Source organism: Callospermophilus lateralis, chromosome 3 (genome assembly GCF_048772815.1).
Source record: "Callospermophilus lateralis isolate mCalLat2 chromosome 3, mCalLat2.hap1, whole genome shotgun sequence".
In the NCBI taxonomy this organism is placed as follows: Eukaryota; Metazoa; Chordata; class Mammalia; order Rodentia; family Sciuridae; genus Callospermophilus; species Callospermophilus lateralis.
The window spans coordinates 25,276,580-25,300,505 of record NC_135307.1 but is presented as its reverse complement, the minus strand read 5'-3'; the positions used below and the strand labels follow the sequence as shown (position 1 = coordinate 25,300,505).

Sequence of the window (23,926 nt, the reverse complement as noted above, 5' to 3'; positions counted from 1 at the left end):
ATCACCAAATGATTCTAAAAACAATTGTGATGAATTTCCTGTATTTTCGAGAAATTCATTTAGAATCTATTATTTTGAGAAATAAAGGACAGCTGACTATTGATTCCTATGAATCATCTCTTAGAGCCATTGGTACTGGAAAACCTTGTATCTATAACGGAGGGAACTTATGTCTTTTATTACTTTGTGATTGTCCTTTAAGTTTGAATGGAGACTTTTGCTCCTGGGGACCTTTATGGAGGATCCTGTTGGATCTATGGGAGGGACACAATTCCTTGAATACTAATGGGTCATGTGCACCAGTGTGGCTTTGACACCCCTGATGCTGTGAGCACTACTTGGAGAACTGATTCTGACTCTGGCCCTTACCACCATCCTTAGGCAAAGGACCTGAGACCCTGTATGCAGGGCAGAAGCTCAATGACAACGAGTGGCACACCGTTCGGGTGGTGCGGAGAGGAAAAAGCCTAAAGTTAACCGTGGACGATGATGTGGCCGAGGGTAAGTGCAAATGTTACAAAACCGGTATCTCTTTGCTCTTATAGATTCCTCTGTCATTTCATCTTTTAAACCAGAGGCTAAGTAGAAGTCAGAAATCATGTTCTCTGTGGACAAGCGCAGGCAAGGCTAAGAAATAATTTTCTTCCGTATTTTTAAAAATTCCCCTTTCATCAATCTGTATTATAGAATGTACCTACTACTATAATTCTTTATTTTGGGGTCTCTCTCTATAGGCACAGAACATACAACTGGAGGACAGATGTAGGGTTCTATGGATCCTTCTAGAATCCAATAATTCAAATATCACTTATCAGTCATCTTCCAAGTGCCACTTCCTTCAGTTGGTGAACAGGTTGTACTTAAGAAGAGGGAGAGGGGCTGGGGTTATGGCTCAGCGGTAGAACACTCGCCTCACACGTGCAAAGCCCTGGGTCTGATCCTTAACAACACATAAAAATAAATAAATAAAATAAAAAGTTATAAAAGATTAAAGAAAAAGAAGAGGGAGGTAGATAATCTGGTGTTCAGAATATTTTAGGGACATGTAAATATCCAGCACAGTGCATGATATTTAGGAGTTAATCATTATTGCCTGAGTGCCTATTTTGTACCCAGAACTGTTTTAGAAGGAACTTGGAATATGGTGATATAAAAAACAGGTGAAATTTACATTTAGAGGGCAATGAAGAGATGAATGAACCCATACATATGCAAAGGAACATTTAGCGTCCCACACAACACAGAAGCAGTTCCTGAGAGCCCCTTGCATGTCAGCAGTGTGCTCAACTTGTAGACAATAAGAAGGACGCGCAGAGCTCGCCTGTTGCCTCAAATAGTCAATCAATCATGTAGATTAGATAGGACTCTGGTATTTGAAAATGAAATAAGAATAAGAAATAAGAATATATGATGAGATTCTAATTTGGATGAGTAAGATTATAATTGTCAATCAGAAGGGAAAATGACTGACAGGGATGGGGTGATTGGGAGTTCTTTATGAAAGTAGATCTTCAGCCCAAATTTGACAGGTGGTTGTGATTGATGAGGTCTAGTGTGGAAGAGAGAAGGCACGTTCAAGTGCTGTTTTACACATTTTCCCCCTGTAAGTCTACACTCTCATATTCCAGAGCAGTACATAGTAGATAGAATTCTTGTGTTTGGTAAAGAAGAACTCGGGTAGTACTAGGAATTCCATGGAACACTGCTGGCATCTGGTCTGGGCCCTGACGCTAATTCTGCAGGGTGTTGGGAAAGTTACTCCCCATCCCTGGGCTTTGACAAGTACAATCAGAGACTAAGCCATCTCTGCAGGGCCTTCTGTGGATAAGACCGCCAGTTAGTCAGGAGCCCTGGGGTTTAAGACAATCATTGCCATTAAATTGCTTTATGCCTTTGGGATAGATATACTAAACCTCTTTTTCTTCATTTCCTCATTTTGAAACTTGAACTTCTGTTACTTCTAAGGTTCTTTCTAGCAAAAATGTTCTGCGATTTTGAGTCCTATAATTCAATTTTATATTCATAAGCCTGAGTTCTATATTTCTGGAGTCAGGAATTATAGTGAAACAGGAGTGTAGGGGTGTGTGTATGTAGGTTGAGAAAACCTGTCTGAGGATTGAGGAAGAACAGCTAGCATGTAGGCATTAGACACTGTGTTGTCTATCTTACATGCATCAGCTCCTTTAATCTTTTATAATTCAACATGGTCTTTCAAAATAAATGTTCATATTGTCAGAAAGGTAACATGAAATTTAGAGTTGGATAATTAAGCTTCAAATCCATGTCTTCTTGATTCTACCTCCAACCCATTGTAAAAAAAAAAAAAAGTGATTTATCTGCCAGGTGTGGTGGTGTATACCTGTAATCCCAGCAGCTCCGGAGGCTGAGGCAGGAGGATGATGAGTTCAAATCCAGCTTCAGTAATTTAGCAAAGTCCTAAACAACTCACCCAGATCCTGTCTTTGAATAAAATATAAAAACGGGGTGGGGATATGACTCAGTGGTTAAGCACCCCTGGGTTCAATTTCTAGTACCAAAAAGGAAAAAAAAAAAAAAATAGAATAAAATGATTTCTTTTTGAATAGAGGAAAAGTGGAAAGAATGGGCAGGACTCGGGTGGTAGACACACACCAACTCTCTCCCCCACAGGGAAACAAAGGCAAACAGAACCACAAGTGTATAACCATTGTAGTTATATGCAGACATCAGTAGAGAAAATATTGTTTTACGTTGAAAGCATTGGTCTATGTTCCTGAGGGTAACTTAGCTTTCTGAAATGAACGTAAGAAATGTGATGCAAAAAAAAAAAAAAAAAATGGTTATACTGTTTAGAATGTGCAGTCAGCCTGCATTAGTTGTCCCAGAAATTATCACAAACCATTAGTGCGGGCAGGAGCACACAAAAGCTCTGGCGGTAGTTTGAACAAACAGCCCTTGCTAAACTGGGCTTGGCTGATTAAATCCCAGTGAGGAAATTCACAGCGTATTCTGAATAGCAGCCACTAGATGGCACCCTCACCCCAATTCTAGCCCTGAGTACCTTTCATTTTCCTTGGGAAATGCACACCCTGAAAGCTTCAAGAGCAGCAGAACTGAGGGGGCCGTAATTCCCTCTCTCAATCATAATTCTTTGATAGAACCTTTGGAATAAAGGTAATTGTAAATTGTGCTTTCTGTTGCCAGTAATAATTAGAACTCAGGGCTAAACCAAGGAATGCCCAGGTCATGCAGTCATTGGATATTTGAAATTAACCAAGCTCCTTCACTCTCAGCCTTACCCCCTAATTCATTGGCGGTGGAACAAAGCAGCCACGAGGATGGAGAGATTTGGGAGAGGAAAAGAGTTATTTTGCTTATGAGCTGTAACCTTGGGTTGCTTTTTTCAGTGATAAGGGGTTTGGGAATTTTAATTTTAGTTTATGGAAGTCATAAAATCAGGCAATGAAATTAAAATACCGCAGTCCCCAGGTTATTAAGTGGTGTCTTATTGGCTTATTTAGTAATTGCATTCATGCTGTTTAAGATCCCCCAGTGTGCCAAATTTTCAACTACTTTATAGAAATGATGCAAAGAATAGACCAGACTCATAAGAAATCAAAAGCAAAGAAAGAAATAGTCCTCAACCTGGTGTTTTTCATTTATTATAGTGTAATTGTGTTCTCAGAAAGTATTAAGTTCAGTTGACAGTTAATAAGGATTGATTGATTGATTGGGCTGGATTTCTATTATTAAGAATAAATTAAAAGAATACCTCTGTTGGGTTATACCTCTCAGAATGGAGACCTAATGAACTACCCATTCCACCCAGAACTTCATGCTAATATAAAAATTCACCCCTTTGTTTCACTACTTTGGTTCAAGTTGATTTCTCTCTCTGTCATTCATGCTGTAAAAAGTCGTTTTTTTGTTTTTTTTTCAGATTTTTCCATTAAAAACATGTTCCTTGTGTTAATAAAAAGCCTGATTAAATAGGATTGGGAAATGTTAGGTCAAAAATCATGAATTTCTGTACTGCCAAAACTTACTTATGAGGAACTTTTAATGAGCTAATGTACATTGCTAATCATCAATAATTAAATATGCAGTATTTGCCAAATGTATTTGGCTCCAGAAACTTTTTTTTTTTTAATAAAGCATTTTATAGCACACACTCTTCAAAAGTGCTGATATCATGGAGAAAGACCAGGGGAGCTAGAGAGTTGTAGGAAAATATGGCCTTCATTTTAATTTCTCTTCCTGTGTCTTGGAGTCGGGGGAACTCAAGGTACTTCCTCTCTGCTTTTCCTATTATTATTATTATTTGCTAAGCCTTAATGTTGGCCAGGAACCTCATGAAGAAATGAAGATGTAAACTCTGACCCCTGTGAAGACATGCCAAATATAAGCTCCTGCCTTTCAGTATAGGGATTCTTGAAGTAGTCAGGCCCCTGCAGAATGCTAGAGGACACATGGAAGTGGTCCCTATTTTTTTAAAAAACTTGCATTCTCAGAAAAGAGCAAATTAAATAAGTAAATAAGTGGAAAATGCATAAAACATTTCAGAGAAAGAGGAAAAAAACTGCTGTATCATTTAGTAATAGCTAATGATTTAAGTCCTATGTACCATTCTAAGTACTTTCTATGAATGGATTATGTTTAGCCCTGGGCAACTTCCTACCTAATTCACAGATGGGGAAGTGAGGCAGATAAAAGTTAGGTAACTCTCCTAAGGTAGCCCAGTTAAGACCTTGTGGAGTTAGAATGTAAATCCATGCTGTACAGCTCTTGAATTTATATACTTATCCACTATTTGCCATGGCCTCCTGGGGAGTTACATCCTCAACCTGGCCAATAGTTTCCATATGTTTATGTTCTTCATCACTCCAAGGATTGATCTGCAGACAGTTTCTTGGCTGTCTTTGAAATATGGAAGTGAATGTGGGAATAGGAGCCAAGGCAATGAGGCTGCTTTGGGGGAAGTTGCTGAATGTATTACTCCTGAATCAGATGGAATGGCATTGTGGCGCTTGGCCATGGGGAAGGAGTGTGGACTCATTATTACAGTTCCAGCATGGTAACTTCACCTGCTAAATTCTACCTGCTGCTTTTCTTGGATAATGGTGTTCGGAAATGAGTCTGTTTTTTTTTTTCTTTTTTGGTAAATACACTATGGTATACTAGTAAAGATGTGGGCTTTGGAATTTACACACCTGGGTTCAATTTGAGGGTCTCCCATTTACCACCTGTTTGATCCTTGATCACATTGCTTAACTTCTGTAAGCTAAATGCCATCACCTCTAAAGCAAGATGATGATACCTATATACAATTTTATTGTAATAATGGTGTTTGGGAGGCAGCGCTTAGTGCAGCGTTTGGTGTACAGGGAATAGTCAGAATCTTGGCTTCTCTTTGTTATCTTTCACCCAAGTTACTTCTCTGCCCTCCCAAATTTGAAAACAGATACTATAAGGTATGCATTTATTTATTCACTCCTGAAGTGGAAGGGAGGTTTAGTGTACAGACAGGAAGATATAAGTGAAGGGGTTCCAAGTCACTAAAATGTTTTAGCTGACACACATAGATAGATTTATTTAAAAATATTTGGTTAGACTGGTACAGGTTTCAAATTTGAAGCATTTTTTTTCCCATACTTTTGCTAGGTGCCCCAGACTTATTTATTTATTTATTTTTTAATCGTCATCCACAGAGGAGTGAGTTCCCTTAGCAAGTATTAGAGCCAGTGCCTCTTTAAGTTTGGCTCTACATTGCCTTCTCCCCTCTCCTCCCTGGCTCAGATTTGAAGCTGCGCTCTGAGTCACCCTAGAATCTGACTCAGGCTGCGTTCCTGGGCTCATCCTGGGATTTCCTTCTCCCCTTCTTGGCTTCTGTCCCACATATCCAAGCCCTTGCCCAGGCCCTGGCTCAGTCTCTCTCCATTTTCATTCCCAATATTTTTTGCTTTATACCCCTGATTTTCTGGTAAGCAGAATTTCACAAGTTCGCAATGTCAGAATTTCCTTCAAAGCTACCGATTGACTTGAAAATCGTCTCTTTAGATTTCTTTTAGAAGCCAGGGATCTAGCTTTTTGGATTACCATGAACCACCATTCTTACTTCTTAGTTCTCAGAGTGCAGTTGTTAAAAGCACAGATTAGCAAGGCTATGAACATAGTTGTAGATCCTTTCCTTCAACCCCATGCAAGTTGGTTGTGACTGTCCCTCTCATACTCTAGCCCCAGCCCTAATGCCTGTATGAACAGCTATAGCCAAGTTGACATCAGGAGCTTATTTCAGCTGTTTTAAAACATGTGACTGCATGTTGCTCTGGGGTTGTGTTTTCTCCAGGCAGGCCCAATACCAGTGGCTGTTGCAAGGCCACCGCGAACTCTATGCTTTGAACAAGTCTTGCTTGAAACAGGCCTTTCATCAATGTGCTTGCAAAAGCTCTGGAGCGCATTATCACTGTGCTGGTTTGGATTGTTCCTAATCTAGTCCTCTGCAAGGTGGTTCAGCCTAGATCAGCCACATAAGCATCATCTTTAACTTTGCTAGAAATGTAGATTCTCAAGTGTCAACCAGGACTTTTGAACTAATAAATTCTGAGCGTGGGGCCTAAGCCTTCAGATAATTCTGACGTGTATCAACATTTGAGGATCACATTTTTAGTCCTTAGACTAAAAAAAAAAGTTTGTGATTGGGTGATAAAACATAAGTAATAGTCTAATCAGGATAGTTTGAGTAGGGTCAACTTCATTCATTCCATCCATATACTTCAAGAGCAAAAGGTAGTTTCCCAAAGGAAAATTAGGTGTTATTGCTAGAAAATAATAAGTTGCTGGGCAGATAAAACCAACCGATGTTCTAGAGCAGAAATTTTTCTACAAGTACTAGGTGGTGAATTATTATAGCAAGAACTATTTGGTAGTATCTTTGACAAGAGCTGGGGCAGCAAAGACCTTTCTTCTTATCCTGTACATTGGTACGCAATCATTTTCTTGAACACAGAGAACTCATAGTTTTAGCCTGTAATCAGGTTCCCCTTAATCGCACATTCTTCTTTTTATGACAAGCCATTCTGAGAAGATATTTGGGCATCTGGATGCAGAACATAAGACTTGGGCTGAGTCAGAGTTCAGCTCTTTGGCACCAAATCAGGTATACCCTATAATGATTATCTTGTTTTCTTGAACTGAATCAAGGAAATCGAACCATTTGCATTCCATCAAGTTTCAAGTTACACTAAAAGATATAGTAAGGATCCTGTGACAGAACATAACTCTTCCTGTTTGTACCTCATATCTGGTTTTCATAGGTACGATGGTGGGAGACCACACTCGCTTGGAGTTCCATAATATTGAAACTGGTATCATGACAGAGAAACGATACATCTCCGTCGTCCCCTCTAGTTTCATTGGGCACCTGCAGAGCCTCATGTTTAATGGCTTGCTCTACATTGACTTGTGCAAAAATGGTGACATTGATTACTGTGAGCTGAAGGCTCGTTTTGGACTGAGGAACATCATCGCTGACCCCGTCACCTTTAAGACCAAGAGCAGCTACCTGAGCCTTGCCACCCTCCAGGCCTACACCTCCATGCACCTCTTCTTCCAGTTCAAAACCACCTCGGCCGATGGCTTCATTCTCTTCAACAGCGGTGATGGCAATGACTTCATTGCAGTTGAGCTAGTCAAGGGGTAAGATATGGGGCCCCCAATGGTTTATGCTGGATATCTTTGCACAAGCTCCACATAAAATACAGACATAAAAAAAAATCCTGTTCATTCCATTCTTTTACCTCTGTTCTTTTCATGTTATAGCTTCCTCTTTGATTACAAAGAGTCACAAAATGATTCAGGAAGGAAAAGAGATTCATAATGCTATTTAAGATTTTCCATTTTTTGGTAGGGAATGTCATAGCTACTTACTCTGAAATACAGTCCTTTAAAACTATGGGGGAAAAAGCTTATTTTTGCAGAAGAGGACTCAGGCATGTTTTACATCCATCTCTTGAGTAATACTACCTGTAATCACCAACTATATGCCTAGAAATGAAGTACAGATATTTGCAACCCAACCATAAGCTCATATATAAATTATTTTTAAAAGCTGCCCTTTCTTTAAGACATTTTACTACAACATGTTGGAAAATAGTAAAAAAAAAAAAAAAAATCAAAATCAGAACCAGATCCTTGACTAACGGAATGAAGTGTTGCCCCAGAGTTTTATAGTGAACCACCTGTGCTACTTCTTGGCTCTAGATAGTATTACTAGTAGATAGTATTACATGACATTATTCCAGATAGTATTACATAACAGTGTTAAAAAAAAAGTAGCCTCTATGAGAGTGGAACAAGAACCAAGTATAATAGAGTAGGAACTGACCCTTCTTATAAACTATGCTTTAATGATTGTCACATTATACCAGTTAGGCTTGGGAGACTCAAAGCCCCTGCACATTGCCAGTAGTGCAGCAGGGAATTGCTAGTCATCGGTGGTGATTGTTCCTCACAGGTACATACACTATGTTTTTGATCTCGGAAATGGCCCCAATGTGATCAAAGGTAACAGTGATCGCCCCCTGAATGACAACCAGTGGCACAACGTCGTCATCACTCGGGACAACAGTAACACCCACAGCCTGAAGGTGGACACCAAGGTGGTCACACAAGTTATCAATGGTGCCAAAAATCTGGATTTGAAAGGTAAACCTTGTCGATAAGTTTATCCTTCTTGGAGCATTTCTTGCAATAGAAGCCCTGTTTCCAGAGGCAAACTCCAGGTTAGGCGTGCCACCTATTTTTTGAGACATTGTGCATTTCCTAGATAAGCAATGTTGAATTACACCATAATGCAACTGAGCCTTGTCTCTGTATAGACCCTGCTGCAAACAATGGTTCCTTTCTTATGATCTCAGGAATGTCTTGTGGCAGGTACCGAAGAGATGGTCAATGTCAACATGTGAGACGGTCCATAATAAAAAAGAAGAAACATAGTCTTTCAGCTGAGTCGTTTTCTGCCTAGATGACATTGGTAAATTTTTCTCAGCTGTAGTCAGCTTACGAATATTATTTTTTGTAAAATGAGGACGATGATTTTTACTCTCTTTATAGGTCATTAGGAGCTTTGATGACTGTTGGTAAAGCCCTTCAGCATATTGTTGGTTATAAGCACCCCAAAAAATGTTTTGTTGAAAATATAGTTCATCTTTACTTGACTGTATCATGGGGACAGTGCCTACTTCCAAGGATTGATTTGATGATTAAAATTCGTATATAAAATGCATGGCACTTAAGAAATGTTGGTTTCTTCTCTTGACGATTTAGAGATCCTGGTAATTACTTGGTTTTCAGCTGGTCCTGTCCAGATTGCGTTCCACAGATACCCAATAGTCTGAAGTGCTTGGAGAACTGCTCACACGGCTACCATATCCTTTACTCAGTCTCTTTTGCTACCTACTGTCCCGTCTAGGCGACCTCTACATGGCTGGCCTGGCCCAAGGCATGTACAGCAACCTCCCGAAGCTTGTGGCCTCTCGGGATGGCTTCCAGGGCTGTCTGGCATCTGTGGACTTGAACGGGCGGCTGCCGGACCTCATCAATGATGCCCTCCACCGGAGCGGACAGATCGAGCGTGGCTGTGAAGGTACCAGCTTTCCTTTGAAGTTCCAGCCTTGTGGCAAGCACCAAGCCTCTCTGCTGCCTCTGCCAATGCCTCTTTCCTCAATTGACCAGTCCTCTCTCATCCCATTTGCCACCTGACATTGCACTGCCAGCATTGCCCTGTTGTCCCTGGCTGAGTATGTCAGGACATGTGCCACAGGCTCCAGGAGTATGTGTTGGCAGATGTCCCCCAGGATCACATACTTGCCCACAGAGAACCTTCCCTGGCATTGACATCAGGCTTCTTCCAACTTGTGCCTTTGCTTCTTGAATGGCTGAAAAGGGCATCAGAGACTTTTACTTATATTTTAATACTTGATCAGGGACAGACTTTACTTATGTATCAACATCAATAAAATGCTTCTTATTTTGGCTAATATGGACTGCATGTTTGAACATAAATGCAACAGGAGATAGGAAAATGATGTCAAAATGCCATGATAATGGAAGGGAACTAATATTTATTGAGTGCTTGCTAGAAATCAGGCATTGTTAGGCAACCCTTTATTGTGGAATCGTGGAACACCATGGGCTTTGGTGTTGGAAAGACCTAGATCCAGGTCCGGGTAGTAGCTCCAGTTAACTGAGTGCCATTCAGCAAATTATTGAACCTCTTTGAGCTACATCTTCCTTCCTTATTTTTTTTCCCTGTAAAATGAGGCAACCAAACTTGCCTTGAAAGATAATATAAATAAATCTGAGTGAGAAAAATGCCTGATCCATAGTAGACACTTGATAAACATGGGATTATTGTTTACAAATATTATCTCATGCAAGGAATATAATAACAACCACATACCCACCTATACAGCACAACAAACCATGCTCAGCCTGTTTCTGAAGATGATCCACTCTCTTTTGAGACATTAGCTGAATTTTACAAGTCTTTCTGAATCCAATTCTTTACAATTAACGCAATCTAATTTTAGTCAGCAGAGGGCAGCAGTGCTCACATTTGGGGTTCCCTAGCAGCCTAGGTTTGGCTGAAAAGGTGACTGACTACACACTTAATTGCCAGGCAAAGAGCTTGTTTGACCAGTCACCAAGATCCATGTGTTCTCTCCTTTTGGTTGAGCCTCATGGTCCTTTGTGCAGAGTATTATGTTTTCTTGTACTCCTTTGTTAATTTACTGGTGTTAAATGGGTTCATTCATTTCCTGTGTTCAACGTCAACCATCTCTCCTGTTGTTAATCGGCTTTCATTTGAGTCCACTCACCACCTTACAGCACAGTTTTGTCAAAGCTTCTCATCAGCTTCTCATTCTGACTTTGTATTTATGCAAGTTGTTTCCCTTCGCCTAAGAGTCAGCTGCCTATGCTGCACTAGTGAGAGACCCATCATCCCTACATCCCTACGACCTACTCCAAGTTTCTTTAGCCAGAAGCTTTTTCTAAATGCTATTGTCCATATTTGGAGTGTGTGTGTGTGTGTGTGTGTGTGTGTGTGTGTAGGGGGGGCAGGAGGTTCAGAATCACTAAGGTCTTAAAGTAGTCACTTATGTGTTTTCCTAGAAATGCAGAATTTCATTCATCTAAAAAAATTTTTTTAATCCTCCTGTTTGTAATTTTTCAAGTGTTAAAGGATAATCCTGGAATAGATGCAGCATTTGGAATTAAATTGAGTATCATAGTTTAGAAGATTGTGAAATGACCATATTTCAACTTAAGTCCTAAAAGCACATATTAAAAAGCATAAGGCACTCACTATTCAAATGCTTTATCATACCATCACTTCTTCAACATGGAATGTTAAGAGGAATCATTCATTTTATTCTAAAGTAATGTTGCCCAATAGAATCATAACAAAAGTCACACATGTGGTTTTAAATTTCCCAGTAGCTACATTTTTTAAAAGGTGTTAAATAACTGGTAAAATAATTTTAATTTTATATGATAGACCCATTATATACAAAATATTATTTAACATGTAATTAATATAACTTTATTAGTAGATTCTTAGATTTTTTTTCTTCAATAGATTATGAGTCTCACATTCATTTCTGTGATATTAATCCTGCAAAATTGTGCATTTTCTATCTACAGCACACCTCAGTTCTATATGCACATGTTTAAAGGGTTCTGCAGCTGCCTGTGTCTCTGGCTGCTGCATTGGAAGCACAGTTCTATTCAATATAAGAATTGGGATGTGGAGGAATAAAGCTATAGTATTGGATTAGAAGAATGTCTGAACTACCTTTTATAAAATGTGTAGTGTAAGGGGGAGTGGATCCCACTTAAGAGAGCCTCGAGAGAAGCAATGGGAGTGTTAGCAGAAAGAGATGATCCATGGCACTGGGGAGATGTTCTTGCCCAACCTGAAGCTCCATGTGTAGTTCAGCATGACTCATCACATGCATTATAGTGTGTGCAGAGCTTCCTCTAAGTACTGGTGATTGTTCCCAGCCGGATATTGTGACTTGATGGCTCTCCCATCCTAATCGATGGCAAAGCCCACGGGCCTAATCATGCTGCACTCTATTGCCATGGAGATAATGACGATGGTTCCCCGTGGAGCATTGTGACTGCCCTACTGGGTGGGACGGAGTGGAGGACGAGTGCAAGGGAAGGAGGCTCTTGTTTATTGTACACAGATGACTTCGATAATGAGCCTAGGTGGCCAGAAAAATGGCCCCAAAGTGGGTTAAGGCATAAATTACTGTCATTGAAAGTTTGCACCATTGTGAATAAGCCCTCATAAAAGGTCCCAAGAGCTTTTTAGGGTTCTGTGGAAATGAGGTTGTGGAAGATAGTGGGGAGGAAAATGAAGGGCCTTGAACCTTGGAGAGACTGCTGTGCAAGATGTCATCTCCTTCTGACTCTTTTGTACACAGTGTGTGCCTTTGGGGGTGAGGCAGGAAAGAACACATTTCTCACTGGTCATTTCTGCATATAGAATAGAAAACAGGTGGCAGAGAAGGTTTCCTTACTCAGAACTAAGACCTGAATCTTTTTAAGATGGAGAATGTGCTTTTTTTTTTTTTCATACATTTAGGGTCCATAGAGCAGGATACATCCTATGTTCCTGTTAAAGTCATTGACAATGACATTTCAAGATCTATGTATGAGTGGTAAAGATAGTATTTCCCAATTATATCTGACCCACAGCAACAGAGCAAATAAAAGACAAGAGAGTCCAAAATCATTTTAAAAGCTCATTATTCCAATATCCTTTGGCTCTCCATTTTTGTAGAAAGAAAGAGCCATTTGAATCAGGTTTTGATTTATGTCTATAATATATGCAGTATGTAAAATTTAGATATTAAGTGCTTTTCCTAGCCAACATCTAGCTGTGACTTTAGACCTATCTGTTTGGGCAAAGATTTCTTAAAATAATACCCCGGTTAATTCTTGGCTGGTACATGTCTCTTTGCATCTTGAGGTGAATTTTACTATTGAGACTCAGGCCTTACTGTCTAGAAATGCTAATCCACAATTGCAGATGGTAATCATCTGAGAGAAACACACATGCATTGTTTGAAGACTGGCATGAATAAATAAAAAGGACACTGGTTTGGTGCCTTTTTGCCCACAAACATTTGGGTTTGAATATATTCTTATAATTCGAAGAAATTGAGCTCTAGTAGTTTTCCCAAATAAATCACCTTGATAGAAACGCTCAATTCTGGTGCCATGTTTCATGGTGACATTTGAAAGAGGGTGCCGGGGGTGATTCCCAAGTGACTCTTCCATGCTCAAGTCCTGAGCATTCAGAATTATTTTTGTGGGCTCTGTCTGTGCACACGTGTCTTTCAGTCTGGCTACCCTTGTTTCTGGACCATATACACCTTGGGGCTTGCTGTGCAAATGTGTGAAGCCTCCCTGTGCCCATCGCTTGTGCTTTGTGAAGTTCACTTCTTTCCTGCCCCTGCTCTGCTGACTTGGCTCTGAGGAGGCCCGCTCTGCCCCTGGTCTGCGCGTCCCCTTGTCCCCTTGTCTGTGCTGTCTCTGGTGAAACTGTAGAGCATCTCCATGTCTTGTCTGAGTGATGTTGGTTATGCAAACTGCGTTTTCGTTTCTGTAATGTGACCCTGGTTTATTCTACCTCTTACTAACCTCTGGTTATTGTTTTCGCTTTTTCTGTTCTTTTGCTAACAAAGTTGCGTTGACCAAAGCTGACCTGCAAGGTAGAGAAGGCTCTTATTCCCATTACCACTTTGGACTGAAAGATGCCCCGTGTAACCCTTGGTATCTCGGCTTTAGAGGGCTTCAAGCTGTCACACCTCTTAGACAGCTGCTATTGTGGGGAGGGGGCTGAAACCAGTGTTCTTCTAAAAGGGTGACTGAAACCCCGCATCAGTGCATGAAAAATAACTATACAGAGGAGGTCTCAGGGGAATAAGAACATGATTTCATTCTGGCGGTGGGGGGGGGGGGGACCAAAGAGGTTTGACAGCATCCTATAGCTGTGACTATCCACGAACACATTCACCCTTTCCGGAAATGGTTAACACCTCTTGGTGATTGCCATGGAGAGATTGGCTCCTTTAATCTATTTGCCATAGTCAGAAGGCAGAACTTTGAATGAGAAAAAAAAAAAAAAAAGGCCACTTGAGTTTTTCATTTATTATTCTCTGGGTCAGGAAGGTCACTTCTTAGAGCAGCGTGTTTAACTGCTTGGGCCTTATGAAAGAGCATATCATTTAACTCATTTTATAAAGAAATAGTTTTAGGCATTTGGGAGATATTAATGTCATTAAAGCATTCCAGAGGTTTATATTTCCTATTGGGGATTTTCATTAAGCATTTTAATTTCCTGTGTTGTGATCTAAGGGAAAAAGCACTCTTGGGGGAAAAAGAGGATCTGTCAGTTTTATTCTGAATACCCTATAAAATGCCTGCATGTGCGATATCAGTGAATATCTGCTGCAGAAGCTGCTTTTTCTACCATTCAAAGAGGAACCTTATAAAATCCATAACTACCTACTGGTCCTGTCGTGTCTGGCTTCTTTGACTCAGAATAGCAAGGGAGGAACAGGCGTGTGGGTATCTCGTGGCTGATTCTTAAGCAGGGAACTGAGCTTCCGAAGGCCTCTGCAGAGTTTGCAATCAGCAGAATTTCTTTGAAGTGGCTAAGGCAAAGGTAGCTTTAAAAAAGTGACTTTTCATCTAAAAGATCATTTACGTAGCTGTGACTGACTTGTTACATGCCATACAGGCAACCAGCGCAGGCATCTCTCGGGAGGACATCCACTAATAAGGCCTCACTCTAGTCATTTGACCATACGTGATGCTTTTTTCTTCACCTCTTCTTGGATTCATATATATTCTGACATATATTAAAATTGGTGGAAATAAAAAGAACATACAGTGGATTAATACTTTGAAGTCTAAGGAAGCTTTACAATAACATTCAATTACAAAGTCTATAAGACCATTTTGGGTAATACTGTAAAAGTGTTGCGTTCAATTGTCAAAATGTTCCAGTACATTCTACTCTGTAATTGGAGGGGAGGAGAAAGGAGCAGGATTTTCTCTACAATGTTAGGCATTCCTAGACTTTTGAAACTCCTTAGGATGAGATTTAGTAGCTAAAACTGGGTAAATATATATCCTCCTCAACTTTATTGTTCTTCAGGGTAATAATGACATGGATTTTGAATTTCCAGAACACAGCACAGGGGCCCACATAGGGATGTGGGAAAATAATGTTCAAGCTTCCATCAAAAGGAAAAATGGTTCGTAGCAATCATAGAAAGAAGTGATTGATCTCCATGTCGTTTATAAATTGCTTACCAAAATGTAAATACAAATTTGCGGACAGGAGATGGTTTGGAGTATCTTAACTTCCCCTCTATAGGAACTGTTTGTTAATAGTCTTGAGTTTCAAGTTATTACTCCATTGACACAATCTTTCTTCCATTCCCATAATGACTTGAAATTCTGTTTGTGGCAGGAGATGATATTCTTTGTAATTATTTTGGATCATCTCACTCTTTCTCTGTATAATGGCAAATGAGAATCTGAATGAAAATGCTTTCGCTTTTTATTTTCCTGACATTGGGGTCTAGACCATTACTCATCAGCTGCCTTTTTTCAGCTATAACCTTTGGGCATAGATAGTACTGATTATCATGAAGTCTGAAGAGTAGTAAAAACATATGATAAAGAAGTAAGGTAGTCTTAAGATATAGAGGCAAATGTATTAAGAAGGAAATATAACAAGGAGCTACTGGAAGTGGTATCCTGAGTCTAGATGGATCAATAGATTTAGTCCTCTTGTTACTGTGTTGTTGGGTAGTTTTTTTTCTTTTAATTTTTAAACTTCTCCAGTGATCATGTAGTTTACTTTAACAGTGGAGTGGCAGGTACTCCTGGGTATCAGGTACTTAGTTAGATACTATGGATGCAGATGAGCTGCATATGACATTAGTCTTTACAGAGATCAGCCAATAATTACACTGCAGAGAGAAGACTCCTATCCTGGAGATACGCATCCTGCCATGTGAGGATGGACGAGGATGGCTGCACAGTGGGGTGCGGCAGGTTACCTCATATATTCTCAGGGAAATTTGGGCTGAAGAACAAATGTGTTTTAGATGCATAAGCAGAGGAAGCTCATTTGAGGTGAAATAATACACTTGTGAAGATGTGAGAGAAGGTGAAACTGGAATAGTCAGGTAGAGACAGGTATAAACAGACTTTTCATGCCAGAAGTTGGGCTTATTCTGAGGATGCCATAGGGGGACAGAGATTTGGGTCAGATTTTCATTTTATCAAGGATTCTCTGCCATCAAGAAGGAGAACAGATAAGAAGGAAAGGAGCTGAAAGCATGGAGCACAGTCACCAGGGAAGCCCTAGAGTTAAAACAGAGAGAAGAGATTCGGCCCAGAATTCCCTTACATTCCTTGCCAAGGAGGAAAACAAGTTTCCTTCTTAGATGGAAACTTCAAGAATGTAGAATGAAAATGAGCTGTTTCTCCTGCTTGCTGCACCCTCCCGTGCTGCACTGTTATTCTAGTTGATAACAGATAGAGATAGATAATATGACAAAAGCTGTTAATGAAGAATCTTTTTTTTTGACATATACATTTGAATCAGCTGGGATATAATTGCTCATTTTTCTGAGTATACAGGTTGCAGAATCACATTGGTCATGCAGTCTCATATATATACACACAGTAATAATAATGTCTGTTTCATTCTACTGATTCTTAAGGACTGTTCTAGTTTCAGGCAGGATGGCACTTCACTATATTAGGTGAGGTTGTGGGAGCTCTCCATGGTACTCACTTGGGACCCTGGGAGATGCTATAGTGCTGAAAGATGCTGTCTCTATCAGAATTCTTTGTACAGAAAGGCAATTTCTACAGAATGTTCAGTAGTAACTTTTTAATTCTTTTTGGTTTTGCAAGAAGGGTACTCCTGGAGATGAACAGGCTGTCTAGATGTGTTTCCATATACGAAAGGAGATCAGAACTGTAAAAGAAGCATGATGTTACGTATGTTGGGAGTTAGGCGGATGACATAAAGGATGAGACATCAAAGAATAACTCTTGATTTGGTTAGGTGATTAATCGGAAAGTCGTCTCCTCATTTTTGATTATAACTCCCCTTAGTGGTTTTATTTCTAGAGTTGAATGCTTCTATTCTAGAAATGTAAGTTGCCCCTTATGCCCAGATGATAAGTAGGCAGGTGGGGGATCCAGGGTTGATTGACTCTGGGGTCTAAGTGATGGCTGTTTTTAGAAAGTCAATGTATGGGGCTTTAATGCCTTAAGAACCTGAAGATTCTTTTAAGAATCTCATTTATGGATGAGCATTGGCTTCAGCCATTAGGAGGTAGAGGGAATTTTAATTCTGCAACTTTCTTTATTGTGAGAAATGCAGTTAGTTCTGCACCTCGTTTTCTCCAAATCCAAGGGCTGAGTCACATTCTCCATTGTATTTTATGTAATGAAATGTAGTACTTGACATAATAGAAACCAGCACTCAAAAGTGATTTGCCCTATGGGAAACAATATGAGGGACAGGAATTAAACTTAATGTCCCACAGTAGCTCTTGCCTTTGTCCCTTTACATTGCATGACTGAGGTTTACTTCAATAGAACCGTGCAGACATGGCTCATTACCTTCCTGTGTCTTGTTCCGGGACTCCTCAGCAACTCTGCCCTAACTTAGTGGGAGCAGGAAACCCGACGTTCCTTGCCAGCAGATCTAATAATACCCTTGACCAAGAGGCTGCTTGGTATTGGAATGTGCTGAGGACTGGGTAGGTTGTATCTGCATCTTATTTGGGTACCTTGTCACTTTCTCCATGATTTTGCATGGCAGATACAGTAATCTACATTTCCTGGAGGAATTTATAAGCTTTGTATATATCATCTCACTTAATGCTCACACCAGTGGGAGGATGATGATATGTATCTCTATCATTAAAAAAAATGGGGAAACCAAGGTCAAGAGTAGCTAGGGAAAGGTCCTGTTGCTAATAAATGACAAAACTGGATTTAAAAACCCATAATTGCTCCTCCAGGTCATACTATGATTGTGGATTTTCCTTTTTTTCCAAAGCAGAAACGATATATAGCTCATCAGAAAGTCTCTAAGAGGGTTCTCAACTCTGATTTTATGAGAGAAAGTTTCTGTATCAATATTGTTTCAATAATTTCTAGGTGGTATTTTCACAATGTTCATTTAAGTATTTTAAGTAACCTTCTTTTTGTAAAGACTGGCCTTTGAAACCCTTTATCTCTCTCTCTTTTTTTGATATACCCTTGATTGCCCCAATAGACTATTACATCATTGTGAGACAAAACAAAAGGAGAAGTTGATAATGAGTTTACATTTTCTAAAACACATTGACCTATGAGAGCTTTCCCATGATTTTAAAACAAGGAGTGATTTTATTATTGGGCCTTTATGATCTAGAGACCCCTAGTAGTAGGGGAGGGATGTAGGATGGAAGTAGGATAGATCAAGCAAACAAACTTTAGGATATAAAACTCCATACAAAAGCCCTCACTGGGTCAGCATTCACTCCTGCTTCTCCTCTGTCATGGAAGTACTCCCAGGTAAGTTGCTATACTCCTAAGGTGCGATTATACTTTGCAGTTTATTAACCTTTGAGGTTAGTGCTGTGCCGGAGTGGCACCAGCATAATGATTTTCAGGAACTGTGCAAGCCAGTTCACAGAAGGAACATGTGATAGTTTGAAATTTGCAGTAGTGGGAGCATTTTATACTAGTCAAACCAACATGTGCAAATCAGGAATTTTTTTTTTTCCTGGAGTGCTGTTTTTTTGTTTGTTTTTCATTTTAAATGTATACTACTGAACAAATGTTACCAGGGATAAAGTCTTCATGATAACCTCTGGGTTTTAGCCAGTTCCTGTTTCTGTCTTCACCTGTTTTATACCCAGCATTCACATTGCGAGAGGGCTCCAAGTGATTGCAGAAAAGTGAGGTCTTATTGAAACTGCCAGTAATGTTAGATCTTACCATTCATCTTCATTCCTCATCTTAGTTATTTGACTTTCAATTTTGAAGTACCGTTTGAGAAGAGGAACTCATAAGCTGCTGAACATGCCTGATAAGAGGAGTTTGGTGACTTGCTGAACACTGACATGGCATGAGTTCTGTCTTTAAGACAAAAAAGCTGGTGCTGGTGTAGCGTTATTTATGCATTTTGAACTGGAGCATTTGAGGCACAGGTTTGGTTAAGTCTTCCTTGGGAAATAACAGAGGAAAGATACATAGAGATTGGTGTCCTGTGCTTTAGGCAGTATAAATAATAAAAGATAGCCTGTCAATTTTTGATTTTTCTAGAACATGAAAAGGAGTTGACTGAACAAGTTTTCATGTCCTGCAGAGGTGGATTTGAGCAGTACCATATACGAAATGACAGTACAGGACAGTTCTTAAAGGGAAAACCAGTTCCAGATTCAAGACTAATGGGAAATATGTTGTAGCCATTAGATTATTATCTGAAAAAGAAAAGAAAAAGAAACAAGACAAAATTTTATGTTTTCCAGTGAAGTGAATAAAGAACAGGGAGTTAGAAACCAAAGTGCTAACCTATTGACAACATGTTCATATTTTCAGGGACAGTTTGGCTGCCTTGTCACTTTCTCCAGTAAATGAAGTCACCATTGAAAAGATGGTGAGAAAATCAAGAGGAAAAGTGCTCTATTTGTGAGCAATGGTTGCATATCAAAGGCAGAAGTAATGTGCAGCATTCCTGCACGGAGGGCTTTCCTAAGGCTTAAATGTAGTTTCAAGATGCCAAAAAAAAATGATAGAAAAGACTTTGTAAATATGTAATTCCAAAAGCATGTGTGACCTTAGAACTTCTGGAACTTTAGGTTTGTTTGGAAGAGTGTTTTAGGAAAAGTTTCATTATTTGATCTTTAGGATTTCTGTTATGCTTATAAACATGGGCATTTGATGCAGATTTCTGTTTGAATAATTGGACAAAATTATATCTTCACATCCATTTTAATTTAATCCTAAATTGAAATGGCATTTGAGAATTTCCTTGTAAAAACTTCCAAATTCTTATATTGAATATCATCTCTTTCTGGTTTGTAGGTTAGAAATGCCTTATTTAAATTGCTTTGGTTGATCCAATGGTACCATACATGCAACCTGTACTTCCCATCTGGTTTATGCACATTCATAAGAGATTAAGGGATGGGCTGTAGAATTAACAAGCTTGAGTTTGGGACCTCACCTTGCCACTTTTACTTTCTAGAGAGTGTTCTAGAGCCTACCCTACACTTTCATTCATTCAATACACAGTTCTTATATACTATAGCTGGGCTTGGGGACACCGGGAGTCTTAACATCTGGTGGGATGGAACGTGCCTAATCATTTGATCCAAGGAGGAAGTGTAGTTAAGGAAACACTGCCCTCCCACCTCATTCTGAATGATGTGTTGTTCCAAGTAAAAGATTGCTCATATGACATGATATTGATAAAGGGGTAAATTGTTAGGCAACTCACTTTTCTTTGAGTCTTATAAGAAAAGAAAAAGACATTTTTCATTTTTCCCTCCCTCTTTCTGTTCCTTCCTTTGTTTCTTGTATCCATTCATTCATACAGTTGTATCTCTGAGCCCTCACCCTATGTCAAATACTATGTTAGAAATTAGAGATATAAAGGTGAACAAGACAGATAAGACTTCACCCTTCAAGAGGCTCATATTCCACTAGGTTGTGACAGAAGGACGTTAATGTTACTGGAATAAAGCAGACATACTGACTAATGGAATAGCATAAAGAGCCCAGAAATAAGCCCATGAATTTATGGTCAATTGCTTTTTGACAAAAGTTCCAAGAACACACAATGGAGAAATGATAGTCTTTTTAATAAATAGTGTTAGTGAAACTGGATAGCCAAGAGGGGAAGAAAGAATAAAGTTGGATTCTTACACCATATATAAAAATCTACTCTAAATTGACTAAAGGTTTGAGCCTAAGACCTAAAACTATAAAAGTACTAGAAGAAAACAAGGGTAAAGTGCTTCATAGCATTTGTCTGGGCAAATGTTTCTTGGATATGACTCCAAAAGCACAGGCACAAAAGCAAAAATTAACCAATGGGATTGCACCAAACCAAGAAGCTTCTGCATAGGAAAGGAAGCAGTGAATAGAGTGAACAGACAGCTCAATGAATAATTGCAAAACATACCTCAGATAAGGGGATAATATTCAAAATAAATAAGGAACTCAACCAATGAAATAGAAAACAAAAACAAAGAACACAACCAAAAAAATAAATGGGCAAAATGCCTAATTAGAAGTCCTCAAAACAAGACATGAAAATGGTCGACAGATAAATAAAAAAATGTTTATCATCAATAATCATCACAGAAATCAAACTAAAAACCACAAGGAGATACCATCTCATCCCATTGCAATGGCTATGATCAAAAACTAAAAGAGAAGTGTTGGCAAGAGGGTGGAGAAAAGGAAACCCTCATCCACTGTTGTTGAGGATGTGAGTGAGTGCAGCCAATATGGAAAACAGTGGGGAAGTTCCTTAGAAAACTGAAAATAGAATTGCTATATGATCAAGCGATCTCACTACTGGGTATATTTCCAAAGGAATTCCTTACGTCAAAGAGACATCTGCATCCTCATATTCATTGCAGCATTATTTACAATACCTAAGTAATGGAAGTAACCTAGATGTCATCATTTGATGAATGGAGAGAGAAAATGTAGTGCGTATACACAGTGGAATACCAGCCTACCTTTTAAAAAGTGTGAGACTCTGGGACCGTCACCAAAAAATTGAATTTGTAGAAATAGAATAGAACAGATTGATATTTGCCAGAGGCTGGGTGGAAGGGGAAAAGGTAGATGTTGATCATACGATGTAAAATTTCAGGCAAGAGAACTAAGATTTAGTGATCTATTGCACAGATCGGTGACTACAATAATTTATAATGCTTTGTGTATTTTAAAATCACCAAAAAAGTGGCTTTTAAATATTTTTACCACAAAAAAACACGTATTTGAGTTGATAAAGTTGTTGGTTAGCTTGAATTAATCAGTCCACATAACTGATTAAAAATATATATCATAATTGATACGATTGGTATTGTTAACATATATCAAAACATTACATTGTACCTCATAGATACAAATAATTTTGGTTTGTCAATTAGCAAAAATAATAAATTTAATTATAATTCATGTAATTGTTATGAATTAAATAGGAAAACATGACAAAGAGTAAGTAATACTAATGGGGACTTCTTTAATAGAATAATTTAAGAAAGCTGAAACTTAAAGAATAAGAATGAACCAGTCATTTGGAAATCTGGAGGATGGACATTTCAAGCCATGGGTCAGGCAAGAGCAATGGAACTTGAAGACAGGGATGGGTTCCAAGTGATGGAGAAGTGGTTGGTCCTGGGATGTAGCATGTGCCCCACCACCTAGAGGCCTTTGTTGCAACTCAGATTTCTAATCCCACCCTCAGTCAGGAGGCCTGGGTGGGGCCTGAACATGTGCTCTTGTCACAAGCTTCCAGGTGATGTAGATGTGGTAACCCCTGAGCACCAATGTGCTAGAGAGGAACCAAAATGAGAAAGGGTTGGCAGTGTGCTCTGAGCTGGGGGCAGGTAGTAACAAGCAAGGCAGGGGCCTATGACCACAAGCTTCAAAGAGGTATGTGGTTATCCCAGAATGAAAAGAAGTCATTGAAGATCCTGATCATCCCCATGATATCCTTCTTGTTCTTGGGCGGTTACAATACAGTCAGTCTTGGAGGATTGTCTGAATCTCTATGTTGTCCACCCCTGGGTATGTCTGAGGAACAAATTTGGAGGAATTTGGAAATAACCTATCATTCCCTCTATATTTGATTTCTGACCAATCACTGACAAATGATAAAGACTTGCTTCTGCTCCTACATTTAGGTTTTGGAAGTATGACATAAGGGCTATCAGGGATGGCTACAGTTCTGATCAGCCCCACATGAACTGAAACACTTGACTCTGATTCTGCACAGTTTACTTAGTGCAGAAAGATCTAAGCAAAGCATATTACATGATTTCTAAGAGCAAACTGCAAACTTTTGGTGATAAACAGTAAAAACATGAAACAATTAGAGGATTATATAAACAGAGGATGGTGCAATGTGTAATAAAGGGCTAAATTGAACATTATCATATGCAAAACTTAATGATGCAGATAATAAGTGCTGTGACCATTAAGAAGGGGGAGTTTGAAGTTACTTTGGAATGTTTTTTGTTTTTTTTTTTTTTTCCCCTGGGGCAGGTGCTTAGGCTGGTTCTTGGAAAATGGCTCAAATATGGCAGTTAGAGGGGAGGGAAGAGGTTTGGAAAAGCCTTTGTCTTCAATCAACATGCAAAGAATTGCTGTGCCTCCCTGAAGTTTTCGCTGCTCTGCTGCCTTTCAAGGGAAAGTTTTCCATGTGTTTCTAATTCTTGAGTACAATTGAATTACCAGTCCATTGTCTGGTGAGAGCTGTTTGGTCAGGGAGCCCTGTGGACTTCTCAGAAGCTTTTATCCTTTGAAAGAAGCTGTCCTGATTTGCCATTGTTAATGAAACTTGTATGACACAATGCTTGAGTTTAAGGCCCACTGAGAACATGACCGTGTTCTTCCTTTCATCTCGACATGGGGGAACCACATGGCAAATAGAAGCTGCAGAAACCCAGCAGCAGTGCTGTTCCCCTAGTGGTAGTAATTGTCCTGAACTTTCTTATGTCATATCCTAATAGCTTTGTCTTCTGACTGATGGCCTATACAGCGTCCACCCTTCATGAATAAATACAAAATGTTTTGCCACCCAGAAGGTGAACCCTTTGTAGTC

The 23,926-nt window shown here is 39.4% G+C and overlaps 1 protein-coding gene across 9 annotated transcripts in view; it reads left to right on the top strand.

Moving 5' to 3' along the window:
* Nrxn3 (neurexin 3) overlaps window positions 1-23,926 on the top strand; it is a 1,468,922-nt gene that overhangs the window by 664,937 nt on the left and 780,059 nt on the right. For 6 of the 9 annotated variants that reach the window (XM_076848054.2, XM_076848056.2, XM_076848058.2 and 3 more), the window contains 4 exons: window positions 382-501; window positions 7,293-7,674; window positions 8,492-8,682; window positions 9,449-9,622. In XM_076848054.2, coding sequence (XP_076704169.1) covers window positions 382-501; window positions 7,293-7,674; window positions 8,492-8,682; window positions 9,449-9,622 — 867 coding nt within the window. Of the gene's footprint in view, window positions 1-381; window positions 502-7,292; window positions 7,675-8,491; window positions 8,683-9,448; window positions 9,623-13,736; window positions 13,764-23,926 lie in introns of all 9 variants that reach the window. The other 3 variants (XM_076848052.2, XM_076848055.2, XM_076848050.2) reach the window with 1 other exon arrangement.